Raw genomic sequence first — 20,153 nt, 5'->3', positions numbered from 1 at the left:
TGCCTGCAGGGAATTACTTGGTGTGTATGCGTGCATGCGTGGGTGTGTGTGTGTGCGTGTGTGTGTGTGCGTGTGTGTGTGTGTGTGTGTGTGTGTGTGTGTGTGTGTGTGTGTGGAAGCCATTTTCCCTGTCAGAGTGTTAAGCAGATAATACTAATTACTTCTCCTCCCAGTGGCTTGTTAATTGTGCTCACTGTGGATTTATACAGCATTGCTAAAAACCCCATCACTCACACACACGCACGTGCACACACACACACACACACACACACACGCGCACTCACACACACAATCAACAGGTCATTTTTGTAGGCAGAAGGCTTGACTTTAAGCCACTAATTAATTATGCCAGGTGGGCTTCCATAGACATACAGACGCACCGAGGGGCAAGCAGCAGAAGTAACAAGTAATGTGCAGATGTTCCAATGATGTCAATCCTCTTTGCGGATCATCCTTCACCTGACGGCGACCTCCCGCGTATACCAACGTGCACACGGGCGGCCTATGATCCTCAAGGATTTAGAGGCCAACGTCGTGAAGTCATATTTATATTACCCACTTTGTGTGCCTCACCCCCCACCCCCTATCCTGAGGCTAATGACCCAAACAAGCTGATGAGCCAGTCACCTCTGTCCACAGCCCCCCCCCCCCCTCCGCCACCCGCTAAGAGGTTAATGGTCGAGCCCAATAATCCTTCTCCAAACAAGCCCTGAGATGCTAATTGTGTCCTGCTATAAATACAGCCTGACTCCTGGTCCGCTTTCTTCACCGTGGCCACCAGGACCTGCTGTCACAAGAGCAGGGCGAGCTGGCATCATCTCGGACGCGCACCTGGACTCATGTTCCCACTGCCCATGTTCACAACGGACCAGGTGGCCCGGGTGTGCGAGAACCTGGAGGAGACAGGCGACATGGAGCGCCTTGGGCGCTTCCTCTGGTCGCTCCCCGCCGCTGTGCCGGGCTCCGCCGGGGAGGCACTGAACCGGCACGAATCGGTCATGCGCGCCCGAGCCCTAGTGGCCTTTCACGGGGGGAACTTTGAGGCTCTCTACCAGATCCTGCAGAGTCACCGCTTTACACGGGAGTCCCACGCTAAGTTGCAGGACTTGTGGCTGGATGCGCATTACCGGGAGGCGGAGAGGCTCAGGGGTCGACCCCTGGGCCCGGTGGAGAAGTACCGAATCCGCAAGAAGTTCCCTTTGCCACGAACTATCTGGGATGGCGAGCAGAAAACACACTGCTTTAAGGTAAAGGAATATGCACCTTTTAGTCGGAATATGAAAATGCCAAGCTTGGGAATTTTGTTCAATAAGATACACAAATGTGCTGTGTGGCGAGACGAGATATTGCCTTAAGCTGCTGAACATGATCTAACTGAGTAGGCCTACTGACTTGGAAGTAAAGCTTCCAGTAATATCAGTCTAAGATGATTATGGTGGACATGATATGAGATTTATAGGATGATATCAGATACTGTACTTCCTGTGTCCTCGTGTCTTTAGGAGAGGACCCGCAGCTTGCTGAGAGAGTGGTATCTCCAAGACCCTTACCCTAACCCTTCCAGAAAGAGGCATCTGGCCCAGGCCACGGGACTCACGCCCACACAGGTTGGCAACTGGTTCAAGAATCGGCGACAGCGAGATCGCGCTGCGTCCGCCAAAAACAGGCAAGTTGAAGCGAGCGTCCAGTCACTTGTTCCCGGCTTGTCCATGCTTCATGTTAGACTTCGACTTCGACTTTGACAAACTTTATTGATCCAGAAGGAAAATTGTTCCATATAATAGCTCAGTTTCAAAGTATGGAAAGGATAAAGTAGGTATTAAGTAGACTAAAAATGTACCATAGTTGCAATATAAAATATAAAATATATGTAATATTTAGCAGTCCTGGGTTCAAATCCAGGCTCGGGATCTGTCTGTGTGGAGTTTGCATGTTCTCCCCGTGAATGCGTGGGTTCCCTCCGGGTACTCCGGCTTCCTCCCACTTCCAAAGACATGCACCTGGGGATAGGTTGATTGGCGACACTAAATTGGCCCTAGTGTGTGAATGTGAGTGTGAATGTTGTCTGTCTATCTGTGTTGGCCCTGCGATGAGGTGGCGACTTGTCCAGGGTGTACCCTGCCTTCCGCCCGATTGTAGCTGAGATAGGCGCCAGCGCCCCCCGCAACCCCGAAAGGGAATAAGCGGTAGAAAAATGGATGGATGGATGTAATATTTACATATTATTCATACAGTTTATAATATGTTGTCCTTTTGCTCCTTCCAGATTGCAGCAGGACCATGCCCATCTCCCCTCTGGGGCTTCACCTAATGCCTCTCTTCAGGTGTGCACCTCCCATCTATTGGCGCCCTCCCCTCGCAACTTGGGCAGCCCCGAGGCAAGCGACTGCAGCTCAGGGACTGAGCACAGGGGGGCCGGCGCCTCCACCCCGGAGATATCCGTCAGTAGCGACAGCGAGTTTGAACCCTAAAATTATGGACCATTTCAAGAACTGTATGGGCACACCAGAGAGACAATGTGCATGTGCTGCCTCTGCAGGGAAGTGGGATTTGCCCGCACGAGAGGACTATGGCGTCACGCCGCAAAAGACGCCACGCACTTAACAAGCATGGTGACTTTGACTACAGTGTCGTAGAAGAAAACGTTCTTTAGAGGAAAACTTTCATGTTGACATATTCGTTGGTGAACGTGAACATTTTCAACATATTGCTGCCTTAAAGGAAGTTAGGGCGTCACATCACTTTACATCACATCACCTCCTTATGTCATTGCACTCACATGACCTCTATAGGTCACATCATGTCACATGCATGTCACGTAGCCTTAGGTTGTGTCATTTCACATCAGGTCCCACCACGCCACCTCAGGTCACATCATGGCACTTCATGCCACATCACATCGCCCCCTTACGTCAATGACATGTCATTCCACGTCACACTATGTCACATCACCTCATTTTACATCACCTTACATCACGGACACGCCATATTATGCCACATAATGTAACATAATGTCACGTCACCTCATTTTACATCACCTCCTTACATCACGGACACATCATATAATTTCACGTCACTTTGGGTCATGTTACTTCGCGTCACCCAGTGTTGTCACGGGCCTGTCATGCCACGTCATAAAATGTCACATAATGTCATGACACCCCATTGTGTCACGGACACGTCATGCCATGTCATATAATGTCACATAATGTCACGTCACCTCACATCATGTTGCATCAAATCATGTCACGTCAGACCCCCCCCCCCCCCCATGTTTTGTTATTAAAGCAGCAAAGTGATTGGACTGGCTCAACTGGGGACCGTGCATGAGCGCTAGTGCCTCTAATGTCACAAACTGCATTTTAATGAAAGATGAAACTTTGGTGTTAATAAATAAAAAATATTTTTATCCAAAATCCCGGTGCCGAGTGTGTATTTGATCTCACCTGAAACATGAGGACAACGCAAAGCGGGTGTACTCAGGTGGGCAGGTTCAGGCTGAGTAGCCCCACCCACAGCCTCTCAGCCAGGTGTGCAGGCTGAATACGCAGTGAGCTGTTGGCGGGTCAACATGGACTCTGAGGGCAGAAAAGTGGTGGTCTGCGACAACGGGACGGGGGTAGGTCAAACAACATCGCCACTTCCTGTTAACTGTGTGTCTTTATTTCATGAGTTCCCAGACAAATTATTGATAGGATGAAGGTAACCAGGTTGGGAATGTGTGAGCCCGTCCAGACTTGTTGCTCTCTTGGGCCACCATACAAGGCTGTGAGGCTCTCAGCTCAGCATTCATTGGCTGAGAAGCAGGAAGCCACATTTCAGAAGGGGCTTTATAGGCCTCTCTGCAAAAATTGCAAAGTTAAGTGGAATGGAATGTGCTGCAGGCCCTGAGGCAAAGCAGGTTTATGTTCAAACGTTAGTGCTCAAAATGATGCAGATTAAAGTGCAGTTGGATTAATACATTTAATGGGAGCATTTATTGCAATCACCTGCAGGATTCAGATTAATGTGCTTCTCGCTTCCCTTGCAGTTTGTCAAGTGTGGGTTTGCTGGATCGAACTTCCCGGACCACATCTTTCCTGCCATGGTGGGTCGCCCAGTCATTCGGTCCACCACCAAAGTGGGCAACATCGAGATTAAAGTAGGACATTCAAATGAAACATTTTTTATGGGCTTGTCAATTATCAACATTATTGTGACCCGCTTTGCCGCCTTCCTCCATTTGTAATCTCAGGACCTGATGGTGGGTGACGAAGCTAGCGAGTGCCGCTCGTTGCTCGAGGTGTCCTACCCAATGGAGAACGGGATGGTGCGCTGCTGGGACGACATGCTGCACCTCTGGGACCACACATTCGGTCCAGAACGGCTGGACATTGATCCAACACAGTGCAAGGTACCAGGTGGTGGGGGTGCATCACATTTACAGAAATGACCTTCTTTAAATCTTCTTGTGGCACAGATCCTGCTGACAGAACCACCCATGAACCCAACCAAGAACCGCGAGAAAATTGCTGAGGTCATGTTTGAGAAGTACCAGTTCCACGGCCTCTATGTGGCAATCCAGGCTGTGCTCACTCTCTACGCTCAGGGTGAGAGCAGCCGCCGGGAACAGACAACCAGTGCTAGGCTAAATTGACAAAATAAAAATCCAGCCTGGCTTCTGCCGCAGGTCTTCTGACGGGAGTGGTCGTGGACTCAGGGGACGGAGTCACCCACATCTGTCCGGTGTACGAGGGCTACTCCTTGCCGCATCTGACCCGGAGGCTGGACATTGCCGGGCGTGACGTCACCCGTTACCTCATCAAAGTGCGTGTAGCTGAGCAGCCTGAGTAAAAGTCTACACGCTAACCTCGCATGACCTGCTTTATGACCTCAGTTGTTGCTGCTGCGCGGTTATGCCTTCAACCACTCGGCCGACTTTGAGACGGTGCGCATGCTAAAGGAGAAGCTGTGCTATGTAGCGTATAACGTGGAGCAGGAGCAGCGCCTAGCCACAGAAACCACCTACCTGGTGGAGTCTTACACGGTATAGTCGCACCTAAATATTTGGTAGTTCAGTCAGCCCCACCAAGAAGTCGCTTTTGTAAAACTAAACGGTTGTGTTTAGCTCCCTGACGGTCGGCAGGTGATGGTGGGGGGCGAAAGGTTCGGCGCCCCGGAAGCGCTCTTCCAGCCTCACCTAATCAACGTGGAGGGAGCGGGCGTTGCCGAGCTTCTCTTCAACACCATCCAGGCTGCTGACATCGACCTCAGGTGGGCTTGGCGTCGCCTGACTTCGTGAGCACATCGTTACGTGACTTCGACGTGTTTGCGTTCACAGGGCAGACTTCTATAAACACATTGTCCTGTCCGGAGGGAGCACCATGTACCCCGGTCTCCCGTCCAGACTGGAGCGAGAGATTAAGCAGCTCTACCTAGAGAGGGTTCTGGATGGAGACACACATAAATTGGCCGTAAGAAATTACAATGAAGGTGTGTGTGTGTGTGTGTGTTCTCAGCAAGTGTCTTCACCTCCGCAGAAGTTTAAGATTCGCATAGAGGACCCCCCGCGCCGCAAACACATGGTGTTTCTGGGCGGCGCCGTGCTCGCGAACATCATGAAGGACAAGGATTCCTTTTGGCTGAGCAGGGCCGAGTACCTGGAGAGCGGCCTTGGTGTGCTGCAGAAACTGGGAGGCGGAGTGAGATAAAGCCACGCTCATATTGTCATCAATACTATGCTTCCTATTTTGTCCTATTGTCTCTTGAATTGTTTTCACAAGTAAGGTACTTTGAAATAAAGTTGATCACCTGTAAATAATTGCTCCATTTCCTGTTCCATACGCTGTCAATGGGCGACTCTGATTGGCTGAGCATTTCCTTCACGGTCCAAAAACAGTTTCTGATTGGATGACATCTATTTAATATGTCTACCACAACTTGAGTTGTTTCGAATGCAAACGCCGGACATAAAACGCACATTTCTTATAATTTTCTTTCTTAAAATCCACTAATTGATACATATTATAGGCAACAAGACACTGAAATAATTCCACTTACCACAAAGAATACGACTTAAAGATAAGCTCTGCTGCTGGACGCTTTTCAAAGTAAGTTTCCTCGTGATCAACCAACATAAACCTGTGTCCTTAAATGTGTGCTTTAAATATGTGTTGTGCTGCCCCCTGCTGTTGGCACTAGATAGCACAGCTGCACAAATAAAATAGTTTTATTGCGAGTTAGCTGACACATTTACACTGAATAGTGAGCTCACACAATCAACACTTTCGCGTAGCCTCAAATTAAAAAGCATGCATTACATTCAAAACACATTGTCTTTGTCATCATCATCATCATCATCATCATCATCGTCATCATCACTTGCTGGGTAAAACCGGCATATGTTGAAGATTATTGAAACTAGGCCCAAACAATCAAAGTTACTTTGAAATACAAGACGTGAAGTTGAACAGTCAGCAGACCCACCACAGTGTGATGGTGAGACAAGTTGTAGTACAGGGGTGTCCAAAGTGTGGCCCGCAGCTTATTCTGCTGATAAACACTGATATACATAGCCCACATTAGATCATTACACAGAAAATCAATTACACCAATTACACCTGCAACCAAAAAAGGGCTTATTCTCTTTGATTATTTTCATGCATGCTGTCATGACCCATCTCTAGAAATGGCAGGAATTCCTCAATCTCTGGCAGGAGCGCTCGACTGACCAGAATCCAGAATATACTTGCTTGCAACTTTTGGTTTTCGGGTATGTTCAAGCCCTTGAAAATGCAATTTAGTCGGACAAATAATAATAATGGATTGCTTTTAGCGTGCCAATGTGCGCCTTCCCTTCCCACACACAGCTTTCAGTGAAAAAAAAAGTTTGGACACCCCTTATTGAATACATTCAGCTGGTTTCCGTTTCCGAGACAACATCACATGTTTTTTTTATAATGCAAAAGTGATCAAAAAGCCCCTCATTCACACTCATCATGCTAAGGCTTCACAATGGTCACAGCCAATAAAAAACACAAAGAAAGTCAAAGGTGGATCACATCTCCTTCAAAGTCCAAGTTTGGAAACTTTAGCGTCCAGGTTTGTGTTGCTGTGAAACAGCGAATGAGAAGATACCAGCGAGTTACATCAGCACCAAGTTGTGTGCTTTTGTTTCCAAGCAACAGCAGTTCACCTTTTCATGATGTCATCCATGCACGTTGGTGACACATATAGAGCCCACTCTCCTGCCAGGTGCCGGGGCGCTCCTGAAGATCCCCTGCTGGAGAGAGTTGCAATCCATCTCCTTCGCCATACCTCCTCTCTCCGCTCATCTCCTCACACTCACTCCTCACACACCGACTCACTCAGGTCCACAGCGCCACCTCTGGTGAGCCGCCGCATCTTGCTGAAGTCGTGATCGGTCCTCAGGTAGGAGAGGGAGGGGCCTCCCTCAGTGTGGCCCGCCAGGTCCTGAGGCTGGGCCTGAGGCGGCAGGGCCCGCATTTCACCGCCGCTGCGCCAGTACAGCGTGTACTGCTGCGGGTCAGACACGCCGAAGGTGACGGCGCACAGTTGCGCAAGCGCCTGACTGCTCTCTCCCGCTCGCCACTGTAAGGTCCGCACGGCGCTCCGCTCCCCGTCCTGGAACAGTATCCGAACGCACCTCTGGAGGCAAAGAGGAGAAACAAGACTCTGGGTAAAAGAGGCTAGGAAAGTGGATGGTGTAGTCCTAAGCTTTGCAGAACCTTGACATTAACTTTGACGTAAATTGAAATAAGCCATTATATAAGATCACAATGGACCCATTTAATAACACACACACACACACACACACACACACACACACACGCACACACACGTACACAACACACACACATGCACGCACCACACGCAAACATCAACAGGTCCAACTTACAGAGTCACTGAGCTCCTCGCTGTCCGTGTGCATATTGTGTTTGCCTGCTTGGATGCGTGGATGCAGCTCAATAAATTTCATGTTATCTGACCGCCCACTTCCTCATCGCACTCGCCTCACGGATCGCCCGCCTGTGTCGGAGCAGAATCTGGCTGCCGGCTCACTTAGATGGGCTATTTGAAGCCTGGGGAGGCACCACGTGACGGCACACAAACGTTGACAATGCCTCTTTTCTCTTTTTTTCTCTCTGGCATCTGCTTTGACCAATCTAAACCAGCGGTGTGAGAACAGGTTAAAGTGTGTGTGTGTGCTTATGTGTGTGTGTGTGTGTGTGTGTGTGTGTGTGCTTGACCCAGATCTGCGGATTATCTTTTAAAAACTAATCCTCTCAAATGAATTCCAGACGTGTTTATGAAATGTGGAAGTAGACCACCAAAGGCTTGCGCGGGACAGTTAGCATAAACGAGCTGATGCTCAGTCATGAATGAAACTTCTGATCTCACTGCTTAATCCAGGATGTTCAAAAAGTAGAATCTGATTGATCTGAACTTTGTCACTGTCGTAATATGAAGTCATGCACACAACAGAAGCCTGTATGTGTACCTGGCTCTGCAGGTTCTCCTTTTGTCTCTGGGCCTCACGGCTTCGTCTGCAGCGCCACTCCCTTAGTGCCTCGTGGGCCTCAGGGGTCAGGCAGCCTGAGGCAGGCTGGTGTCTGTCCAGACTCTGGATCAGATGGATGCTGGCAAACATGCTGGTTAAATAAGAGCCACCTGGAAGCGCAAGACGAGCAAATAGGCTTCATAGAAGTTCCTCTACTTGATAAGCAGTGACTGACCTTCTCCACCAAGCCACGACGGCTCCAGCAGTTCCATCATGTACTCCACCTCTTTTAGGATTTGAGGCCTATTAGACTCCACTATCACATAGGAGAGTGATGGCAGAAAGTCCTCCCAGCTCACTACTTGCCCTGAAAAGAAGCCAATACTCCAATGCATGACTGAACCAAGGTAGTTGTGTGGAGTGTCTCACCGTGAGCGGCACCCTTGGCCTTGTGCACGCACTTGCACACCTGCAGCAGCAACAGCACCTTGTCAATGGGTGAGTGCGTGCGCCGCATCATCGCCAGCTTCTGCTTCACCTTCTCCACCTGGCGACTGTCCGGCACGCCTGTGCGCACGCTAAGACGCTCCATTGAACCTGCGCCTTTTAAACGCAGGAGGTTCTGGCTGAAACGCTGACTAAAGGCATCCTGCTGGTGCAGCGCTGTCAGGGCTTTGTCCAAGTGTGACCTCAGGGGTCGGAGCACACAGGAGAACATAGCGCGTTCCAGAGCCAGATCTGCCGAAACCATAAAGAGTAAATATTTAACTATATTTGACTCTAAACTGCTGAAGTCACATGACCATATAGACGTGTAAGTGACTCCATGCTTCTGCTGTAACAGTACCATCGCAAAACCCTCCCCCACCACCCGAATCGTGCGCTCTCAAAGCGTGCGTGGGCCTGTGAGATCTTTTGATGATAAAAAAATGCAAATGGCTCCCACCAACGCAAAAGCAGATAAATCAGGGTGCAGGAAGGAAGGCAGCGGCCGTGCACTGCCAGGCAACACACGTAAATGTGCGCGCATACACAAGCCCACGCACAGGGCTGCTGAGAAGTAGCAGCCTGTTACTTTACAATTACCTGATAGAAGCCCCCTCCCTGAGTTTTATACTTTTGTTTCAGTGACGTGTGCTAGTAAACATTGGGTGTTTTTTTTAGGATGCGTGACATCTTTGGGGTATCTTTACCCTTTTCGTTCTCTGGCACCAAAGTTTCAATGGGAGGTTCCAGCTCGCCGCTTTCAAGCAAGCAGCATTTGGCCTGGGACAGAAAGAGGCGCACACCCTGCAGGAGCTGCACAGACGTCATGTGTGGGGACGAAGAGGAGGCTGCGATCGACCTAAGAAGTCCCTTCTGTGCCAGGAGGAAGTCTTGGACCATCCCACCAAAAACGGAGCGCCGGTCCCGGGACAGCTCCTCGACAAGTCGCGTCAGCCGCTTGTCCGGAGCAAAGAAACACACAAACGCTTCACTCATGCGGCGCAGCCCACCGCGGCCTCGCGAGCGCATAAGTGGCGGCCTCAGAGAGCCTTGTGTTTGGGTTGCGGCGGTATGCTCGGAATCAGAATCAGAGTCATTTTCCTCATCCAAACTGCTAAAGGAGCTGTTGCTATCAAGCTCGGCCAGAGATGGAGCAGGGCGGCGTTCCAAAGCCAGGAGAGCCACTTCGATGGCGGGTGTCTCCGATGGAGGCTGGCCCACCTTAGCCGAGAAACGACAAGTGGTCATTTATCTTTAAGACATGCCTGTAAGCAAGAGGTCTTACTTGAGGCACTCTGGCAGCCATCATGTCCTCTTCGTCTACCGACCCCGGCGACACGGCAGGAGTTCTCCTCAGAACCCCCGCCCCTGCGTGGACTCTCCTCTGGGAATCAGAGCCAGATCGCAACATCCCGAACTCGCCAGGCATCTCCACCGATGGGGGAGGCGAATAAGACCCCACCCCCTCAAGGGACAGATTCATGGAGGACTCTGAGAGGCGAAGTCGCATGCTGCGCTTGAATCGGTGTCGTTTGTTGGAGGCACTGTGGTTTTGGGGTTCTACCTGCTGTGCAAAGGAAGATATAGATGCATCAGCTTTTGGAAGTGTTGACCAATCACATATTTGCATATGTGTAGGGCAGGGCTACTTAACTGGCAGCCCAGAAGCCAAATTTAGCCCGAGAATGATATCATACTGGCAGTTCAGTTCAAAAGTTGGTAGACAAACATATTTGAAGCAAAAAACTAAAACATTATAGCGGTCCTGGTTTTCAAAGTAAGAATAAAAGTAAAGGGAGAAATACAGTCCCCCACATAATTTTTTGAAAATCTGGCCCCCATGACAATCTACAAACCCTGTTTCCATATGAGTTGGGAAATTGTGTTGGATGTAAATATAAACGGAATACAATGATTTGCAAATCCTTTTCAACCCATATTCACTTGAATGCACTACAAAGACAAGATATTTGATGTTCCAACTCATAAACCTTATTTTTTTTTGCAAATAATAATTAACTTAGAATTTCATGGCTGCAACATGTGCCAAAGTAGTTGGGAAATGGCATGTTCACCACTGTGTTACATCACCTTTTATTTTAACAACACTCAATAAGAGTTTGGGAACCGAGGAAACTAATTGTTTAAGCTTTGAAAGTGGAATTCTTTCCCATTCTTGTTTTATGTAGAGCTTCGGTCGTTCAACAGTCCGGGGTCTCCGCTGTCGTATTTTACGCTTCATAATGCGCCACACATTTTCGATGGGAAACAGGTTTAGACTGCAGGTGGGCCAGGAAAGTACCCGCACTCTTTTACTACAAAGCCACGCTGTTGTAACACGTGGCTTGGCATTGTCTTGCTGAAATAAGCAGGGGCCTCCATGATAATGTTGCTTGGATGACAACATATGTTGCTCCAAAACCTGTATGGACCATTCAGCATTAATGGTGCCTTCACAGATGTGTAAGTTACCCATGCCTTGGGCACTAATGCACCCCCATACCATCACAGATGCTGGCTTTTGAACTTTGCGCATATAACAATCCGGATGGTTATTTTCCTCTTTGTTCTGGAGGACACCATGTCCACAGTTTCCAAATATAATTTGAAATGTGGACTCGTCAGACCACAGAACACTTTTCCACTTTGCATCAGTCCATCTTAGATAAGCTTGGGCCCAGCGAAGCCAGCGGCGTTCCTTGGTGTTGTTGATAAATGGGTTTTGCTTTGCATAGCAGAGTTTTAACTTGCTCTTACAGATGTAGCAACCAACTGTAGTTACTAACAGTGGTTTTATGAAGTGTTCCTGAGCCCATTTGGTGATATCCTTTACACACTGATGTCGGCTTTTGATGCACTATCGCCCGAGGGATCAAAGGTCCATAATATCATCTCTTACGTGTAGTGATTTCCCCAGATTCTCTGAACCTTTTGATGATTTTACGTACCGTAGATGGTAAAATCCCTAAATTCCTTGCAATAGCTTATTGACAAATGTTGTTCTAAAACTGTTCGACAATTTGCTTACAAATTGGTGAGCCTCGCCCCATTCTTGTTTGTGAATTACTTAGCATTTCATGGAAGCTGCTTTTATACCCAATCATGGCACCCACCTGTTCCCAATTAGCCTGCACACCTGTGAGATGTTCCAAATAAGTGTTTGATGAGCATCTCTCAACTTTATCAGTATTTATTGCCACCTTTCCCAACTTCTTTTTCACGTGTTGCTGGCATCAAATTCTAAAGTTATAAAGTTAATGATTATTTGCAACAAAAAAAAATGTTTGTCAGTTTGAACATTAAATATGTTGTCTTTGTAGCATATTCAACTGAATATGGGTTGAAAATGATGTGCAAAGCATAGTATTCCGTTTATATTTACATCTAACACAATTTCCCAACTCATATGGAAACGGGGTTTGTAGTTGAATGGACCAGGGTAGGGCTTTAACTGCTTGAGAACTCACCGTGCAGACTTCCAGCTGAAGGAAGAGTGGGTTTATAAAGCAGAGTTTGCCTTGACTGCTAAGGGCCTGAAGACCACATTGGTTGGAGGTTGCCTGCACCACTGGGACCTTCCCACTGCTCCAAGAAAAAGGAGGTCCATTTTGAAGCTCGGAAGCGCTTAGCGAGCTCCAGAAGTCTGCATGGAGTCAGGAAGAAACAAAGGACAGAAAGTTACAGGTTGTTGAGATGGAAAGGTAAAGATAAAGAGCACCTTGGCCCATGTGTGAGATGGCCTCCAGCTGCCTGTGTGTGGTGGCCTTGGCGATAGCGTCTGGCAGCTGGAGAGGAAAAGGCAACACGTCCCTGTAGACAACATTTCTGATTGAAATGAGTGTTTGAGTACATGATCACTTTCTGAAGCAATTCAATCAATTGAGAAGGTGACAATGGATGGAGTCACATGTTCGTAAACCAGACCTGCTGATGCAGTAGAAGGCTACCAGGCGACACAGGTCAGGGAAGCTGAGCGCTGAGCTCTCCAAGGCAAACGCTGGGGAAATAGGAAACAGAATCTGATTGACAGGCTGCCCTCAGCGTCACAAATGCTGATGAAGCTGCACTCACTGTAGTCTTCCTCACAGATAAAACACTCTTTCACAGAGGAAGGACGCTTTTCGCCGGCGACCCTCAAACACAGAACCTTCCGCTGGCTCGAGTAGCACTTGCGCACTAAGAACGTCTGCTGGGACACCAAAAACCTTTTATCAGCGTAAACGTTAGCATGTAGCTCAGCATAAATCTAACTGACCCCGACGGGCTCTCTGAGCAGAATGTAGAGGGCGGATTCTTGGTTGAGTGACAGCTGCAGCCACACTGGGTGTGTTAGCAGCAGACGATCTAGGACGCTAAAGGCCCTCTCAGGGCCCAGCTGAGAGGGGCCAGCCTCCTGCATCTGAAACACAAAAGAGACAGAGCCCATCGTCCTGCCATCCTTCTCCAATACACTTCAAACCTATAAAGCACAGAATATTTGGCTATTGCATCTGAAGCACAAAGGAGACAGAGGCCATCGTCCTGTCATCCTTCTCCAATACACTTCACACCTATAAAGGACAGAATATTAGGCTATGGTGGGAGCACACTGGCCCTTTTCCGTGTCATAGCAATTGGAAACATGTTTATTTGTTCACTTCCTGTGCTCTGTAACACAAACAAATAAATAAAAAGAGTTACATATATCCTATATAATAGTTTACTTGTGATTCACGTAATACAATGAATAAGGTTCTAATTTTTCAATAATTGGTTGAAGATTTTTATCAGGATTCTTCTCCTTTGGACTTTTGTAAACACTTTCAGTTTGAACACTTTCTTAAACTGTATCATATTAGTACATGTTTTGACTTATTTGCTTAACCCATTCCAAAATTTAAGGTGTTTTATGTGCATATTGTTGTTTTAAGTATTTTTACCCCTAAGATTATATTTCACCTCTTTTGTTGAGAATAATTGTTTTACATGATTGGGTAGCAGATTGTAGTTTGCTTCTGGCATAATCTTAGATGTTTGTAAATGCACCAAGTCAATGAATTTCAATATGTTTGATTCAATAAATAGAGGGTTTGAATGTTTTCCATAACCAACATTATATATCATTCTAACTGACCTCTTTTATAACACATTTAATGAATCATACTTTTGTAGTTATTTCCCCATATTTCTACACAATAACTCAAATATGGTAACAATAGTGAGCAGCAGAGATAATGGAGAATTTTCTTTTGTCCAGATCAAATTTTACTTTATACATTATTTAAATATTTCTTGCAACCTTATGTTGGCGCCTATCCCGATTGTAGCTGAGATAGGCGCCAGCGCCCCCCGCAACACCAAAAGGGAATAAGCGGTAGAAAATGGATGGATGGAACCTTATGTTGTATATTTTTTTTAGATTTACAGTTGATTTTGCCATCTACTGTTACACCTAAACATTTCCCTGTCAATGTCTTCAGTTGTATTTAGTTTGACTTTCTCTTCTACTGTTACCAAATAGTTTATTTGACTTTTACTGAGATTCTGTGTGATCTATCTACAAATAATATAGTATCTTTAAGTCTTTTGTGAATTCACAAATTTTGTTAATATAGAGATTAAACCATTTTGGTTGCAGTATTGATCCCTGTGGTACACCGGAAGATATACTGTATTTAGAGCTGTAGTCATGTGTTTGCCTAGCTTCACAGTTAGTCAAGTAGCTTTCTACCTAGGTGAGATCCATCCATCCATCCATTTTTCTACCGCTTATTCCCTTCTGGGTCACGGGGGATGCTGGAGCCTATCTCAGCAGCGTTCGGGCAGAAGGCAGGGTACACCCTGGACAAGTCGCCCCCTCATCGCAGAGCCAACACAGATAGACAGACAACATTCACACTCACATTCACACACTAGAAAACCCAAATAATTAATTTATAGAAACACAAAACAAAGATTCAAAATAATACAAAAGTGAAAACCCACAACACGCTCACTAACCTGCGACTATTTTTTTTGTGCGTAAGGAAAGGGGGTCATTTAAGCCAAACAAACTCTGCTCTTAATGTATATGACAACCGACACGTTTCACAATAAATAATCAGAATGACTCAAAATAATTCACAAAGACAGAAAAATATCGGTGAAAGATCAGAATAGAAATGATACGGCAAGTAAATGGACGATCAATGTGGATACAGACCAGCCTGGGCCAGAATGACCAGGAGGGGCGATCAAGTTCATATAAGTATGAGTACGCCCTACACAAGAAAAGAAAGAAAATGTATGAAGAGAATAATGAACTTCATGACCACACATGAGAGCATCCAGCTGTGTGGGCTGTTTTTCATTCGGACTACAGCTGGAGTTTGTGACACGTTCCCTGGTTGGCCAAACTTAATAGCAAATGCTAACAACACTTGCTTGGTCCGATAGTTGCACACCTCAGTTAAAAACTCTTCTTTTTGCTCAATGCTAAAAGAACGAGCAGTCCATTTCAGCGATTTGTGATATTTGGCCGTGGAAAGTGGCGATCGCTCGGCGTGCTGCTGGATGTCACATTGTGTGGGCTGCAGTGAGCAGATGGTTGCCATGGCAACCCTGGCCTACACATTCTACCAGGCATTCCCACTCAGTGAAACACCTTTTTCCCTGACAAGTGAAGGCTGCGCGTGCACAACACAAACACGCCGTTGTTAAAGTGGTGGGAGGGTAACTTATTCCCATTTTCTCGCACCTTTTTATAACATTTGTGAGCAACAATCTGTTTCAGCCACATTTAACATTACGGGTATTGTTTTCATTTTGTTTGCACCTCCTGACACCAGCTGTTATGTAACTCTTCCACCGGTAGCGCATGCATGACGACGACAAGTTGCCAAAGTTTAGCCTGGGAGATTTTTTGCAAGAAAGTCTGTAAGTCATCATATTAGTGAGCGTCAACAAAACTTAGTAAGTTCATGAAAATTACAACCCCAGTGAGACAACACACATGTTAACACTGATGTGCACCTGGAATCAGCCAGTAGAGACCCCCCCCACACCACTACCACCACACACACACACACACACACGCGTGTGCGCGTACACACACACACACGCACACACACACACACACACACACACACACACACACACTTATGTGTGTTTTAATAAGCTGATCAAAGATGAAAGTGATTTGGCATAGTTAGCACAACATGAGGATGACACCACATTTTCGTCAGACATAACGTGCAAAGGTGCAACACGGGTGCTGATGCATGGAGAACCCGCTGGTGCCCCCTTGGGAACATCGGCTTGCAGTGCATGGTTCATCCTTTGTGCGTTCCTGGTGAGTTTGCGTCAGTGTGATAGTGAAACCACAGGAACATGTTGTCGTCGTTGCGTCTCAAAACTGACTCAAGACTTGGGGGGGAAAAAAGTTAATTTGTCATTATTTGACGCATGCGCACATGCACAGGCATGATGACCGTGATGGAGGCTAACTTTAGCTTGATGATTCATGGAACAACATCACCCTAGCGAGCTATAAGTGTCCACATGGAAGGCGGTGTGGGGGGGTCTCTACTGGCTGATGGCAGGTGTCAGTGTTAAAGTGTGTGTTTGAGTGTGTGAGTGCGCGTGCGTGTGTGCGTGCGTGTGTGTGAGTGTGGTTGGTTGCGTGCGTGTGTGTGTGTGTGTGTGTGTGCGTGCGTGAGTCAGAAGCAACACAAACAACACGGACTGTAGGAGAAGAGGACTGTTAGCATAACTGTGAATAATCATCGCTTAGTGTGTGTGTGTGTGTGTGTGTGTGTGTGTGTGTGTCCAAAGTGTAATGACCTAAGCAGATTGTATTGCTTGGATTTACATGAAGTCATGTCCGGCTCAGGGCAGCATGGTGGGACATGTTCGATTCTCGGGTTTGAGGTCTTTCTGTGTGGAGTTTGCATATTCTCCCCGTGACTGCGTGGGTTCCCTCCGGGTACTCGGATTTCCTCCCACTTCCAAAGACATGCACCTGGGGATCGGTTGATTGGCAACACTAAATTGGCCCTAGTGTGTGAATGTGAGTGTGAAATTAGTCTGTCTATCTGTGTTGGCCCTGCGACAATGTGGCGACTTGTCCAGGGTGTACCCCGCCTACCGGCTGAATGCAGCCGAGATAGGCTCCAACACCCCACGTGTGTCCGGAAGGGAGAAGCGATAGTAAATGGATGGATGATTGGATGGATGGATGGCCGGCTCAAAAATGATGCACGGTGGTCAAGCCTGCATCTGTTTTCATTGCATACTAGGCATAATTTAGCTATATTCTTGAAGATAAATGCCCTATGCTTGCGTTGTTTTCGACTGTACGAACCGTTAAGATCACAAAAAGGATAAGCGCTTCTTTAGAGTTCCCAGAAAGATAATTAGGAAGGGTGAAAGAGTGCAAGATTTTACAAAAGACGACGAGAAATGTTGCACGCACCCCAGTCTAAGGGATCAGAGTCGAACAATGCACAAGCTTGCAGGTTTGTTTTATATACTTTTAACGCTTATTTTTTTCCTTTTAAGTATTATTAAATCAACAAATGTTTCCCGAGCGCAGCACACGCTGCTGCTCACTGCTTCCCTCACCTCCCAGGGCGTGAACATTCGGATGGGTCCAATGCAAGGGACAAATTTCACCACACCCAGTGAGTGTGACGATCGTTGGGACTTTAACTTGAACTTTATCTTGATATTATTTGTATGTCTTAAACACATCTTTGCGACAAGGGTTTTGTAAAGCACCATACTTGGGGAGTCTAAATAGAAGAAAGAAAATGTGAGAGAATTAAGCTTTTACCAAAGGCAGCAATCATAAATGAAGCTTTCAGCACATGCACAATGTTGACATATATCCATTCATCCATCCATTGTCTCCCGCTTATTCCCTTTGGGGTCGCGGGGGGCGCTGGTGCCTATCTCAGCTACATCTAGTTGTATTTTAATAATGACGGGGAAAATTTACATACTCCTAAACGGCGGGTGCGATAAGAAATAAGGCAACAAACATGGCTGTAAACACAATGTTAAAACGCGAAATAGAATGGATAGACTAGAATAGAATAGAAAGTACTTTATTGATCCCTGGGGGTAATTTGTTTAATTTGTTTATTTGTTCCTTTCATTCATTTTCTAACACTTGTCCTGTTTACGGTAAGATTAATTTGTACTAATTTTGTCAGCTGTCAATCACAGAGCTAATGGAGACAAACAACCCCTCACATGCTTCTCCTATAGACCAGGGGTCCCCAAACTACGCCTCACGTTTTTTTTTTCTTGTTTTTTTTTTTATTTTTGTTATTATCACACTGGAGTGGTAAAGACAACAAGAGTGAAGAAGACAACAGGAGTGATGAAGACAATGGGAGTGTAGAACACATCACTAGTGAAACAAGAGTGAAGACAACAGAGTAAAAAAGACAACAGAAGTATATTATGTTTGTGCAGCCCTTTCAGACACTAGTGATTTAGGGCTATATGAATAATCATTGATTGATTGATTGATATAACAGGGTTAATGAAGACAACAGGAGGGAGATTAGAGTGAAGAAGACAAAAAAAGTGAAAAAGACCGGAGCAAAGCAGACAACACGAGTGAAGAAGACATAGCAGTGAAGAAAAAAAGAAGACAGGGGTGAAGGAGACAAGAGTATGAAGACAAGAGTGATGAGGACAATAAAAGTGATGAAGAGTGAGGAAGCGTGAACATCACGCCCACTCCCACGCAGACAGGATGGCGCTTCAGTCTTGACGTTATGTAACGTCCCATGTGTGAGCAGCCGCCCACTTTGCCCTGGCGGGGGCGGGTAGAGGGTGAAGGGGGCCGCTGGGGGTCAAACTAACGGTTTCTGCATGGGGGCGGTCGGCATGCAGGGTTCACCTGTGGTCACCTGCTCCATTGTCTGTTGTGTTCACGCGCACATGCACGCAGCGAAAGGATGTGACGTTATTTCTGTCTCTCACAACACTTTAAAGTGCGATGGAAAGTCAACAAACACACCCTGTGACGTCACCATGAGAGTTGCACGCCAGGCAAACAAGCATTGTTTTAAACCGGAAGACGCGTCAAACAACAACCTTAAGGTTCAGGGGACTTACCTTGTGCTAATTAGACGTCCTGTGCACCACGGAACAGGCAACGGTGTGCGCGCACCGCACCATGCCGCGGGAGCGCGAGCTCGTCAGCGAAGTGCCCTCATCAGTGGCGACAAGGCGGAGGTGTGTTTGTGTGCGTGTGTGAGAGATTCTGACTGAGCGTCGTTCTCTCACAGACACACACACACACACACACACACACACACACACACACGCACGCACACACGCACGCACAAGAGCGCGCACACGCACACGGATAATTTTTTTTCATTGGGTCAAAGTAGACTTTTTGTCATGAATAACATTTGGCAAGCTGCACATGAAATCACACTTAGGTCTCGGCGTGTCCATGGGAACACTTTTTGGCGCGTAATTTTACCGGAAGTGGACTTTGACGCAAGTACCGTGCTATTTCTGGACCGTTGCGTCCATCGCTGTTCTGGTCCACGCAGGTGAGGGCGGGATGTGATTCCTTCTAAAGCCACTGGAGGCCGCCGCAGGCTGTTACAATTAAGTTTGTTTTGTTTGTCTTGTCTCGCTGAATTGTTCAGTCACACACGGAACATGATCCATTTTTTAAATCAATTATTTAATTTTTTTTTTTTTTAACATTATTGTTTTAATTGCCAAAAAATGTTTGAAAAACAAATGAATAAAGCTGAAGTGTATGGTCAACAAGTGCGTAACTTTTCATAGGAATAGGAAGGCTTAGCGAACACTATTTTGCCGTTACTTTTTGGGATTATACTTGTCAGAGCCGTTTTATGCAGCATTCCTTTTACTTTTACTTGAGTATATTTGTACAGACAAAACACTACTTTTACTCCATTAGAGTGTGTTTCATTCATTTATTGTACTCTATTAATTACTGGCTGTTAAGCTTTGGCACAATACAATTCGATTAGCTTTGATTCGATTCTATAATGGGTGCCAGTTCTATGTTAACTACATTCCTCAAAAAAATAGATAAACCGCTCTTAGACATTTCTATTATTCTTAAAAGCAAAAAACATCTAACCAAACATTTGATGAAGTCAAAATCAAATAAGGCAATGATTAGTGAAGTATGTCACACTTCTTT

At 46.5% G+C, this 20,153-nt stretch overlaps 3 protein-coding genes across 10 annotated transcripts; 2 read left to right on the top strand and 1 right to left on the bottom strand.

Moving 5' to 3' along the window:
* The first annotated feature begins 776 nt into the window (after nucleotides 1-776).
* six7 (SIX homeobox 7) lies at nucleotides 777-3,353 on the top strand. Its single transcript, XM_061913030.1, has 3 exons — nucleotides 777-1,247; nucleotides 1,503-1,666; nucleotides 2,267-3,353. The coding sequence occupies exons 1-3, from the start codon at nucleotides 840-842 to the stop codon at nucleotides 2,469-2,471; spliced, it is 777 nt and encodes a 258-aa protein (XP_061769014.1). The 5' UTR covers nucleotides 777-839; the 3' UTR covers nucleotides 2,472-3,353.
* A 117-nt stretch (nucleotides 3,354-3,470) lies between these two features.
* Nucleotides 3,471-5,800, top strand: zgc:101810 (uncharacterized protein LOC493612 homolog). Its single transcript, XM_061913028.1, has 9 exons — nucleotides 3,471-3,619; nucleotides 4,031-4,141; nucleotides 4,235-4,393; nucleotides 4,460-4,589; nucleotides 4,670-4,806; nucleotides 4,877-5,026; nucleotides 5,108-5,253; nucleotides 5,321-5,453; nucleotides 5,520-5,800. The coding sequence occupies exons 1-9, from the start codon at nucleotides 3,572-3,574 to the stop codon at nucleotides 5,688-5,690; spliced, it is 1,185 nt and encodes a 394-aa protein (XP_061769012.1). The 5' UTR covers nucleotides 3,471-3,571; the 3' UTR covers nucleotides 5,691-5,800.
* A 392-nt stretch (nucleotides 5,801-6,192) lies between these two features.
* On the bottom strand, nucleotides 6,193-19,273 carry rin1b (Ras and Rab interactor 1b). Of its 8 annotated transcripts, none has more exons than XM_061913020.1 (13): nucleotides 19,076-19,273; nucleotides 13,242-13,385; nucleotides 13,058-13,175; nucleotides 12,911-12,983; nucleotides 12,705-12,811; nucleotides 12,454-12,629; nucleotides 10,272-10,553; nucleotides 9,694-10,207; nucleotides 8,930-9,238; nucleotides 8,736-8,867; nucleotides 8,501-8,670; nucleotides 7,347-7,647; nucleotides 6,193-7,258 (listed from the first exon to the last, which is right to left on the bottom strand). In XM_061913020.1, the coding sequence occupies exons 2-13, from the start codon at nucleotides 13,383-13,385 to the stop codon at nucleotides 7,179-7,181; spliced, it is 2,406 nt and encodes an 801-aa protein (XP_061769004.1). In that variant the 5' UTR covers nucleotides 19,076-19,273; the 3' UTR covers nucleotides 6,193-7,178. The 8 variants fall into 8 exon arrangements, with proteins under 8 accessions (XP_061769004.1, XP_061769006.1, XP_061769007.1 ...); XM_061913022.1 differs by having other exon boundaries at nucleotides 10,272-10,550; nucleotides 19,076-19,272; XM_061913023.1 differs by having other exon boundaries at nucleotides 12,705-12,796; nucleotides 19,076-19,272.
* Nucleotides 19,274-20,153: the final 880 nt, after the last annotated feature.

This window comes from Nerophis ophidion, linkage group LG10 (assembly GCF_033978795.1).
Source record: "Nerophis ophidion isolate RoL-2023_Sa linkage group LG10, RoL_Noph_v1.0, whole genome shotgun sequence".
NCBI classification, from domain to species: domain Eukaryota; kingdom Metazoa; phylum Chordata; class Actinopteri; order Syngnathiformes; family Syngnathidae; genus Nerophis; species Nerophis ophidion.
This window is presented reverse-complemented; position numbering and strand designations above follow the sequence as displayed.

Coding starts and splice junctions, on each gene's coding strand:
- six7 (XM_061913030.1), top strand. CDS start 840: ATGTTCCCACTGCCCATGTTCACAACGGACCAGGTGGCCCGGGTGTGC. Junction 1,248..1,502: donor AGAAAACACACTGCTTTAAG/GTAAAGGAATAT, acceptor TCGTGTCTTTAG/GAGAGGACCCGCAGCTTGCT. Junction 1,667..2,266: donor GCTGCGTCCGCCAAAAACAG/GCAAGTTGAAGC, acceptor TGCTCCTTCCAG/ATTGCAGCAGGACCATGCCC.
- zgc:101810 (XM_061913028.1), top strand. CDS start 3,572: ATGGACTCTGAGGGCAGAAAAGTGGTGGTCTGCGACAACGGGACGGGG. Junction 4,807..4,876: donor TCACCCGTTACCTCATCAAA/GTGCGTGTAGCT, acceptor TTATGACCTCAG/TTGTTGCTGCTGCGCGGTTA. Junction 5,254..5,320: donor GCTGCTGACATCGACCTCAG/GTGGGCTTGGCG, acceptor TTGCGTTCACAG/GGCAGACTTCTATAAACACA.
- rin1b (XM_061913020.1), bottom strand. CDS start 13,385: ATGCAGGAGGCTGGCCCCTCTCAGCTGGGCCCTGAGAGGGCCTTTAGC. Junction 10,208..10,271: donor TGGCTGCCAGAGTGCCTCAA/GTAAGACCTCTT, acceptor TTCTCGGCTAAG/GTGGGCCAGCCTCCATCGGA. Junction 8,671..8,735: donor GTCGTGGCTTGGTGGAGAAG/GTCAGTCACTGC, acceptor TTGCGCTTCCAG/GTGGCTCTTATTTAACCAGC.